This window comes from Salvelinus sp. IW2-2015, unplaced genomic scaffold, assembly GCF_002910315.2.
Source record: "Salvelinus sp. IW2-2015 unplaced genomic scaffold, ASM291031v2 Un_scaffold2286, whole genome shotgun sequence".
In the NCBI taxonomy this organism is placed as follows: Eukaryota; Metazoa; Chordata; class Actinopteri; order Salmoniformes; family Salmonidae; genus Salvelinus; species Salvelinus sp. IW2-2015.
This window is the reverse complement of record NW_019943612.1, coordinates 44,246-55,443: the sequence shown is the minus strand read 5'-3', so window position 1 is coordinate 55,443 and position 11,198 is coordinate 44,246. Positions and strand designations below refer to the sequence as shown.

The window sequence follows — 11,198 nt, the reverse complement described above, 5'->3', positions numbered from 1 at the left end:
GCGCTATTCACGCAGGACAAATGCTCCGTCTCACGATTCCCGAGCAAAAAAAACGTCACAAGGGAACGCACAATTCATAACACTTGTGTCTCTATCTCTCTCTCTGTCTCTCACCCTCTGTGGTGGGACAGCGAGCAGGCTCTACACTAGTTATGAATGGGTCTCCCTCTGTGGTGGGACAGCGGAGCAGGCCTCTACACTAGTTATGAATGGGTCTCCTCTGTGGTGGGACAGCGGAGGCAGTGCCTCTACAACTAGGCTTTACTAGAATGGGTCTCCCTCTGTGGTGGGACAGCGAGCAGGCTCTACACTAGTTATGAATGGGTCTCCCTCTGTGGTGGGACAGCGAGCAGGCCTCTACATCTAGTTATGAATGGGTCTCCCTCTGTGGTGGGACAGCGAGCAGGCGCTCTACACTAGTTATGAAAGGGTTCCTCCTGTGGTGGGGACATCCTCCAGACTGAAGTCACAGCCATGACCCCTAACCCCAGTACTGTCCTCCAGACTGAAGTCACAGCCATGACCCCTAACCCCAGTACTGTCCAGCCAGCAGAGTAGACATTCTGGGAATCCAAATTTCAGCGGTTGCCTGGTGCAATGGAACCAATGTAGTGGATAGGAAAGGTGCAACTCTACACCTCTGGCACTTAACAGGCTCAAGTCTCTGAAAGAAAAAACAAACAAACCCAGGTCTTTTAACTTACCCTCCACTCCCAGACGCTTACGGTCATATCGTGCTGGTAGCCTACTGACACGATGTAGCTGCTGTTGGTTGAGAAGGCCACACAGGCCACCCCGTACTTATGGCACTGTACCTCTGCCACCTGGGCCTGCTCGACCACGTCCCAAACCCGCACACAGGGCATGTGACCACTCTGCAGAGACAGAAACATCCAGTCAATGATTGGAGTAGAAACAAAGGGAGAGCCCCAGCCGAGGGGGGGGGAGATGGCAGTTGGGCTGACAGTTCAAGTTGAAACCTGAGCATTCGAGAAACTGTTGAGTCTGTGGAAACAATTAGCCTCCAAAAATAAGAAACGGTAAAGTTATGTCAACATTGGGTGTTAAAAACAAGAGTTTGCTGGTTCAAATCCCCGAGCCGACTAGGTGAAAAAACCTATCGATGTGCCCTTGAGCAAGGCACTTAAACCCTAATTGCTCCTGTAAGTCGCTCTGGATAAGAGCATCTGCTAAATTATATACATATTCAAATTCAAATGGTTTCTCAATGAACGGTGGAGAAATGTAAAGCAGATCAGAGAAGTTTAGAGTTTGGGAGTAGATTACACGAGCAGGTCCTTACCCACACTAGGAGGTGAGGCGCTGACTAATCATAGCTCACCAAGGAGCTGTACATCTTTGTTGCAAAAACAAACTAAAAATACATTTTTATTTCTACAGGACTGAGGAACAAGCCGGGACATGACACATAGCTGCCTCAGATAATTATATGCTTCCTTTAAAAAAAGAAAGAGAGGTGCAATATGCAAAAAAAAACGCTCGCATATTCCTGGTTACTAAAACTCTACGCTTAAGGAAAGCACATAGATCAGAATTTGATCGGGTCGCCTAAAATATTACAATGCAGCATTAAGAACTCATTAATATAGTTCCTTTAAAAAAGGACAATTCCGCCACTTTATAACTCGTTCTCATGCTTTTAGTATACAAAACATTAAAAACACCTGCTCTTTCCATGACAGACTGACCAGGTGAACACCTGTGAAAGCAATGATCCCTTATCCACTTCAGTCAGTGTCGATGATGTAGAGGAGACAGGTTAAAGAATGGATTTTCTAAGACTTAAAACAATTGAGATATGGATTGTGTAGGTGTGCCATTCAGAGGCGGCAGCGTAGCCTAGTGGTTAGAGTGGAGGGGTGGCAGCGTAGCCTAGTGGTTAGAGTGGAGGGGTGGCAGCGTAGCCTAGTGGTTAGAGCGTTTGGACTAGTAACCGAAAGGTTGCCAGTTTGAATCCCGAGCTGACAAGGTAAACATCTGTCGTTCTGCCCCCTGTACAAGGCAGTTAACTCACTGTTCCTAGGCCGTCATTGAAAATAAGAATTTGTTCTTAACTGACTTGCCTAGTTAAATAAAGGTTTAAAAAAATAAAGAGGGTGAACGGGCAAAACAAATGATAGTAGGTGCCTGGCGCACTGGTTTAAGAGTGTCAAGAACTGCAACGCTGCTGGGGTTTTCCACGCTTAACAGTTTCCTGTGAGTATCAAGACTGGTCCATCACCCAAAGGACATCCAGCCAAYTTGACACAACTGTTGGAAGCATTGAGAGTTGAAAGAGTCAGAAGAGTTGAAAATATGATGGAAACACACTGAACATTAGATTTTTTATTCTGAACATTAAAACATAAGCCAAAAAGTACAAAGTACTATCTGCAACAAGTCAGTTTGGTTCAAATACACCAATGGTGGGAACATTTGCATATTTATTTATTTTTTGGCATAAAAATCTGTCACCAATTGGATGGAAGCCTAGCTACTATCACCAATCAACTGCAACTACACTCAAAAAAATATTTATAATTTAGATGCTAACTAGCTACGCTAACCATAACACGGTTACTGTGTGTAGTTAGCATGCTAGATCGAGAGCTAATATTACGTCTCAAATAGTGTTTGCAACAATAAAAAAAATTGGGCGCTAACATTTAGCAATGCTAGCTAGCTAAGTAACTAAACCGTCTGCATCTGAAAACAAAGTGTTTCCGATGATAAGACAAATACAGCCTCAGCGACTGTCCCAAGACATTAGAACTARGAAAAAGTATGATGTTTACAAGTTATTCAATACGATAATACAGGCTATTTGGAAAAGACACAACGGCTGTGTCAGAACATCAACGTCAGTCGGTACACACTCTTTTTTTTCTAAAAAACCTCGACACAAAGTGATTTTCATAGCAGGTTAGGAGAGCATTTTTCTCTAACCGGAACCGTAATTATTATTTTTAATTAACCTTAGTCTCCTAACCTGCTAAGTTAATTATCCTTAACTTGCTGCGTATGTTCTCCTAACCTGCTACGAAAAAGTCACTACGGTATCGAAGTGGCATGAAAATAGTTATTCTCAAGTCGGTCGGTGATGGCGAGAGTGGTTTTGCTGAATGGCATCATGGGAGTTTGAGCTTTGAACAGAAAAAATATTGGAGTAAGCTGATAAATATCATTCTAAAAAGGTTTTGAAGCATCTAWTTAAAATMATTTCCYGATGTTATTAGACAAAGACAACCAGAACATWTACAGTGAATTCAGAAAGTATTCAGACCCCTTGACTTTTTACACATTTCGTTACGTTAAAGCCTTATTCTAAAATGGATTGAATTGTTTTTACCCCCTCACCAATCTACACACAATATACCATAATGACAAAGAATTTATTTATTTATTTTAATTTTGCTAACATATCAAAAAAATAAAAAAGKACATTAACATAAGTATTCTGACCCTTTACTCAGTAACAATCGAGTTTCTTGGTCACCTCCCTGACCAAGGCGATTGCTCAGTTTGGCCGGGCGGCCATCTCTAGGAAGAGTCTTGGTGGTTCCAAACTTCTTTTTAAAAAAGGCTCCCGAGTGGCACAGCGGTCTTAGGCACTGTATCTCAGTGCTAGAGGCGTCACTACTGACCCTGGTTCGATTCCAGTCTGTATCACAACCGGCAGTGATTGGGAGTCCCATAGGGCGTCGCACATTTGGCCCAGCGTCGTCCGGCTTAGGGTTTGACCGGGTTAGGCCGTCATTGTAAATAAGAATTTGTTCTTAACTGACTTGTTTAAGTTACAAAAAAAAGGTTAGATTAAAAAGATGTAAGAAATTTAAAAAATGTAAGAAATAAAAAKAATAATGGAGGCCACTGTGTTCTTGGGGACCTTCAATGCTGCAGAAATGTTTTGGTACCCTTCCCCAGATCTGTGCCTCGACACAATCCTGTCTTGGAGCTCTACGGACAATTCCTTCCACCTCATGGCTTGGTTTTTGCTCTGAAATGCACTGTCAACTGTGGGACCTTTATATAGGCAGGTGTGTGCCTTTCCAAATCATGTCCAATCAATTTAATTTACCACAGGTRGACTCCAATCAAGTTGTAGAAACATCTCAAGGATGATCAATGGAAAGAGGATGCATCTGAGCTCAATGTTGATTCTCATTGAAAAGGGTCTGAATACTTATGTAAATAAGGTTTTACATTTTTTATAAATTCAAATATATATATATATWTTTTTWAACTGTTTCACTTTGTCATTATAGGGTGAGTAGATTACTATTTATTTATTCCATTTTAGAATAAGGCCGTAACGTAACAGAATGTGGAAAAAGTTCAAGGGGTCTGAATACTTTCTGAATGCACTGTATAGCAGGGAGTTACAATATGATCAGAAAACTAGACAGGTTATATAGAGAGCTGAAAATAACTGTTCATTTTTTTGTTGTTGTATTAAATCATCACAGGGATCCTACTGGAAAATGTCACAGAGAAGCAGTCTCCGGTTTAGCTCACAACTAAACAGTCAATACACATGAAATTACACTAAAACTGTAGGACATCACTAAATATTTCATAACACAAATGTGTTCCGTTAAGAACCGTCCCAGATATTGACAGGGTTCCGTTAAGAACCGTCCCAGATATTGACAGGGTTCCGTTAAGAACCGTCCCAGATATTGACAGGGTTCCGTTAAGAACCGTCCCAGATATTGACAGGGTTCCTTTAAGAACCGTCCCAGATATTGACAGGGTTCCTTTAAGAACCGTGGAAGAAGCCTGCTGGTCATAACAGATTGTAAAACAACTGTAGGCTACACTCCCTGTCACCACGGCAACAGTACAGTCAACTCGAGAGCAGCCAACCATAGACCACTGAGGGCAAGACAGGAGGCTTGTATATCACTTAGTGTGACAATAAGTAGAATTTACAGCATGACCAGGTCTCTAGCAGCACAACAGCTTTTATATAACCATCAAACAACTAGTACACTCCCTGTGCACACGCACACACACACACACACACGCACACACACACACACGCACACACACGCACGTCTGTCGTCTCACTGACTATTATACAAATACAGCAAAGTGCATATACACACCAACCAACATCTTTTGCTTCTTCCGGAACATTTCCAAACACTTACCTCACCGGTGACCAAATACTTTCCATCCTGAGAGAAGGCCAAGGCAGTGATGGTTTTTCTGGGAAACACAAACAGACAAGCGAATTAATGAGAGAGCAGAGGGCTGAGGCAGAGGACAAAGCTGAGGCTGGGCTCACATTAGGGAGAACATTTTACTCAGCAGCAATCTGAAAGGGATTTAAAAACTCAAGTTTAAAGGTTCAGACATTTTAACTCTGGGAGTTTCCCCTTGACATATGCATGTAAGCTTCGCACTTTAACTGTTTTATGACCTCCTAGAGAAAAGTGAAAGTTCTGTTAGCCTGAACCCTTTAAATGTAACGTAGCTATAAAATGTGACATTTTAACTTCATTACTGCCACTCCACATACACTGTAGTAACATAACATCAACAACAGAATGCAGCATGTTCTAGTCTGTGGAAGGGTAACAGTGAGACTGTACCGTCCAACAACATGTAGACCAGTATGGATCCACATATCGGTAGTGTTTTTTTTACAAAACCGTCTATAACAATATTGTTTATTAAACTAGACAAGTCAGTTAAGAACAAGTTCTTATTTACAATGAGGAGGCCTACCAGGGAACGGTGGGTTAACTGCCTTGTTCAGGGGGCAGAACAACAGATTTGTACGTTGTCAGCTGGGGGATTAGATCTAGCAACCTTTCGGTTACTGGTCCGACGCTCTAACCACCAGGCTACCCGCCTCCTCTAACCACCAGGCTACCCGCCTCCTCTAACCACCAGGCTACCCGCCTCCTCTAACCACCAGGCTACCCGCCTCCTCTAACCACCAGGCTACCCTGCCGCCCCCAGGCCCACTCTAATAATTGACAGTGCTAAATGAAATGACAAATTCTACAAATTGGACTACTTCACTGTCAGTTTTATCCAAGTTTGGTTGAGAATACAACCATAAGAATATAATTAATGTGATGCCATTCTACAGTCAAGCACAAATGATATAAAACCATACTGAATAACTTTTACTATTCAGAAACATTTAAAAAAAAACAATTTAGAAAAACATCGCCCAGCCCCATAATGTACTACACATTATCTCTGTCTACCAAGTCTGTCTGGAGTCACCATGAAGAGACAGAGCAATCCCCTCCTGAGTACAGACGACTCGATCAATGTGATGGATTGTGGGAATTGCWGATGTGTGCGCACTACTAAACAGGGCGTGGACATATCGAATGTGTACTTATCGGGAATTGACTAAATATGACTTCACCCTAGAAGAGAATGAAAACAATAAAAAAAACACAAGTAAATATTTCACCTTGAAGTGTTGAGGATGTGGGTCTGTTTGTTTTTCTTTGGGTGTAGGATCACAACAACACACCTGGAATACAAAACAAACTGCATGAGATGACTAGCTACTATAACTTTAGTATTTACATAATGAAGCCTATTCAACCGATACCTTCTTTGAAGTGGTAGTTAGTAACAGGTTAGTTAGAGGCCAGTCCTGCAGGTTAGAGTTAGAGACCCACTCCAGCCTCCCTAGAACCTCATTTAACACCTGATTTACTTAACAAATGGCACATCTCAATAGGTGGTCCAGGAGCTGTCTCTTATACACATCTAGATGTGTATAAGAGACAGGCCTAGAACCTCATTTAACACCTGATTTACTTAACAAATGGCACATCTCAATAGGTGGTCCAGGAGTTCTCTGACATGGCACAAGTGGGGGGGGGGGGGGGGTGACATTTTGTTCCCACAAACAACGGGTGAGGCCGATGACATCAGAGAACACCATCAGACCAACTCTTTGAATTGACACCACTTGAATTTTGCAATTGAAGCCTGTGACAGATTAGTAAATCTTACCCTGCAGGGTAGGCCACCAGGCCAGTGTTGGGGTCACAGGCCAGTCCACTGCTGTTAGAGGTGGTGATGCCCAGGACTCGCTCCAGAACCACCTGGCACACAAATATGCAACACTCACTGACATGATGCACAATACAAACCCACTCTAATAATGAACTAGCTACATCACTGTATATAAGGTACCATCCAGTATGCATATATTTTATATTGTGTGTATGCTTCAGGTGACAGAAATCTGGAGGCACTATCAGCTCTGAAAAGTTGATGTAATTGTACTTTCCTGTTGATATATTGTCTCAAATTCCTACCGACAAAATTGACCAACCAGAACCGACAACCGGTGTAGTATTTTAAAATATCAATTTATTCAACTTTCTGGCTTGTAGAGGTCGTGAGAGAAAACTGTCCTGATTCAAACGCCAATTTCTGCCGGACGTAGAATTCAAAGAAATTCAACGTCGGGTTTCCAGGTAAGATAGATTGGTATTCGGTTAACGACTTGGCTGTACAGGTTTTAGTAGCACGTTTTTTTCGAGTTGGAAGGTGGTATCAGTAATTGGCAAACGATTCTGATGAAAAGGGTAGAACCGTCTACCTAGTACGGATACCTTCCAACTCGGGAAACCGTTCTGAATCGCCGAGCAGTTCACAATAAAAAGTGTTAAATCCAATTGTTTGAAAAAGTCTAATAATTGGCGGCCCTATATAGTACTATCATATGGGCTGCTTCTTTACAGTTACTARCTAACGTTAATGTTACACGATAGTGTCTTCGCTAACTCCTCCTAGCTGACAACAATCTGACTAAGTTAGCTGCATGTTTGGCATGCGAAGACCAAGCAAGAAAATCTAACTACAAGAGGCACTAACGTTACAGAACAGAAGTTAGCTAGCCCATTTAGCTACCTAGAAGACATGACAATAAACATACCCGGTTGTGAGTGGTMCGCCTTTGACTTTGTTGTCGACTTTTCCGTCGCATGTTTGCGGCTGCAGGGGCAGCATTCACATTGCTAACTCTTTTTGTAACCCTGGAGGTAAATGAATTTAGCCCCGCTCCATCCGCCATAGTCACAGAAATTATTCAATATTTAGCCAAGACGCTGGCTACTTCACTGGCAGATAAATCTCAAATGATGATCCCGTTCGTGACTAACATTAGCCTAAGTTGCTAGCCAGTTTTAGATCCTCATCCGCACAGCAACCAACAAAAAATATTTTTGTGTTGTCAATGTTAAATTAACGTCAGTCTTGTCTGACAGTAATATTCTCAGATATTAYTCCAATACGTTAAAAAATAAATCTGATAAAAATAGCTAGCATCAAGTGGTTAAAAGGGTTGATGTCTTCCTTCTAACTTCCTCTGTTTAGAAACACTTCGGGAAAGTACGGCAAGTCAAGAGCGATGAAAACTGAAACTTTTTTTTTTTTTTACTTCAACGTCGTTGTGTTGAAACGCGGGACGCAGATTCAAACATACACCGGCTCCTCTGATTGCACTGACGCTGCGCAGAACCTACCGYGACTCTCGCCTGTGATTGGTCCTCCGTGACCATGACGATTGGTTTGAGAGCGTCTAATCCCGCCAATACATTTCCGGAAGCATTGTAAACAGGATTATCATAATTAAATAACTGACTGTTAAAATGTTATCAATAAAATACAAGTAACGGGAGAAAAAAAAAAGTCAGTGCAAATCAATATTGTATTGTCAATACTTCTCCACACAAACAACAAGCTGACAAGCTATTTTTTTCAACATCAAACTAACATTCTGAAAGAAAATAATTACATTTACAGCRGGGGATAAAATTATAAGATTAAACAAAACAGAATACCATTTTTCGTACATTCCCACTGTCCCAGCAAAACGAACTCCAGTGATGTCACTTCACCTACAGACTGACTAATGTCTCTCCAAAATTTAATAACGGACACCGACAAACACTAGTAAAATAATTCATCAATAAGGCCTGAGGGGGTGTGGTATATGACCAATATACCACAGCTAAGGGCTGTTCTTTAGCACGACGCAAAGCAGAGTGCCTGGACACAGCCCTTAGCCGTGATATATTGGCCATATACCACAAACCCCCCAAGGTCAAGGTGCCTTATTGCTATTATAAACTGGTTACCAACATAATTAGAGCAGTAAAAATGAATGTTTTGTCATACCCGTGGTACAYGGTCTGTTATGCCAATCAKCACTCAGGGCTCAAACCACACAGTTTATAATAAGAGTTAAGGCTGAAGGCCTGAGGGGGTACGGTATATGGCCAATATACCACGGCTAAGGGCTGTTCTTAAGCACGACGCAACACAGAGTGCCTGGACACAGCCCATAGCCGTGGTATACAGTCTGATACCACAGCTTTCAGCATTCAGGGCTGGAAACACACAGTTTAGAATAAGACCTAAGACACTAATAAATAATAAAACAGACACTAGTTCATCCAAACAGATCAGTCTCCATCTTCTGATATTCCAAGAATACATTTCACATGATTTTCACATCACATAAAGTACAGGGTCCATATCAACTAGATTCCTCATCACTTTAGCAAGGTAACAACTACCTATCCCATCTGTCTGTTCTGGACCCTGACCCCGTCCCGTGTCTGTCTGTCTGTTCTGGTACCTGACCCCGTGTCTGTCTGTTCTGGTACCTGACCCCGTCCCGTATATGTTCTGGTACCTGACCCCGTCCCGTGGCTGTCTGTTCTGGTACCTGACCGCCCGTGTCTGTCTGTTCTGGTACCTGAACCCCGTTCCCGTATATGTTTCTGGTACCTGACCCCGTCCCGTGTATGTTCTGGTACCTGACCCCGTCCTGTCTGTCTGTTCTGGTACCTGACCCCTCCCGTGTATGTTTCTGGTACCTGACCCCGTCCCGTATTCCTGGTACCTGACCCCGTCCCATGTCTGTCTGTTCTGGTACCTGACCCCGTCCCGTGTCTGTTGTTCTGGTACCTGACCCCGTCCCGTATGTTCTGGTACCTGACCCGTCCCATGTCTGTCTGTTCTGGTACTGAACCCGTCCCGTGTATTTCTGGTACCTTGACCCGTCCCGTGTATGTTCTGGTACCTGACCCCGTCCGTATGTTCTGGTACCTGACCCCGTCCCGTATATGTTCTGGGTACCTGACCCCGTCCCGTATGTCTGGTACCTGACCCGTCCCGTCTGTTCTGGTACCTGACCCCGTCCCGTATATGTTCTGGTACCTGACCCCGTCCCGTTATGTCTGGTACTGACCCCGTCCCGTATGTTCTGGTACCTGACCCCGTCCCGTTATGTTTCTGGTACCTGACCCCGTCCCGTATATGTTCTGGTCCTGACCCCGTTCTGTCTGTTCTGGTACCTGACCCCGTCCCGTGTATGTTCTGGTACCTGACCCCGTCCCGTGTATTGTTCTGGTACCTGACCCCGTCCCGTATTGTTCTGGTACCTGACCCGACCGTATATGTTCTGGTACCTGACCCCGTCCCGTATGTTCTGGTACCTGACCCCGTCCCGTATATGTTCTGGTACCTGACCCCGTCCGTGTATGTTCTGGTACCTGACCCCGACCTGTATATGTTTCTGGTACCTGACCCCATCCCGTATGTTCTGGTACCTGACCCCGCCCGTGTATGTTTCTGGGACCTGACCCCGTCCCGTATATGTTCTGGTACCTGACCCCGTCCCGTATATGTTCTGGTACCTGACCCCGTCCCGTATGTTCTGGTACCTGACCCCGTCCCGGTATTTTCTGGTACCTGACCCCGACCCGTATATGTTCTGGTACCTGACCCCGTGTCTGTCTGTTCTGGTACCCTGACCCCGTCCCGTGTATGTTCTGGTACCTGACCCCGTCCCGTATATGTTCTGGTACCTGACCCCATCCCGTATATGTTCTGGTACCTGACCCCGTCCCGTTATGTTCTGGTACCTGACCCTCCCGTATGTTCTGGTACCTGACCCCGTCCCGTGTATGTTCTGGTACCTGACCCCGTCCCGTATATGTTCTGGTACCTGACCCCGTCCCTGTCTGTCTGTTCTGGACCCTGACCCCGTCCCGTCTGTCTGTTCTGGTACCTGACCCCGTCCCGTATATGTTCTGGTACCTGACCCCGTCCCGTGTATGTTCTGGTACCTGACCCCGTCCCGGTATGTTCTGGTACCTGACCCCGTCCCGTGAATGTTCTGGTACCTTGACCCCGTCCCG

General features: G+C 44.1%; 1 protein-coding gene and 1 long non-coding RNA gene across 2 annotated transcripts in view; both read right to left on the bottom strand.

The window, feature by feature from the left end:
- Nucleotides 1-8,412, bottom strand: part of wdr62 (WD repeat domain 62) — a 64,389-nt gene extending 55,977 nt beyond the window's left edge. Inside the window, 5 exon segments of the mRNA XM_070440177.1 lie at nt 701-875; nt 5,154-5,211; nt 6,440-6,502; nt 6,994-7,085; nt 7,925-8,412. Coding sequence (XP_070296278.1) covers nt 701-875; nt 5,154-5,211; nt 6,440-6,502; nt 6,994-7,085; nt 7,925-8,062 — 526 coding nt within the window. The 5' untranslated portion in view covers nt 8,063-8,412.
- Nucleotides 8,413-8,680: 268 nt separating this feature from the next.
- On the bottom strand, nt 8,681-9,959 carry LOC139025118 (uncharacterized). The gene is made up of 2 exons (XR_011476563.1): nt 9,899-9,959; nt 8,681-9,594 (listed from the first exon to the last, which is right to left on the bottom strand). It is a non-coding gene; the product is annotated as an uncharacterized lncRNA (long non-coding RNA).
- Nucleotides 9,960-11,198: the final 1,239 nt, after the last annotated feature.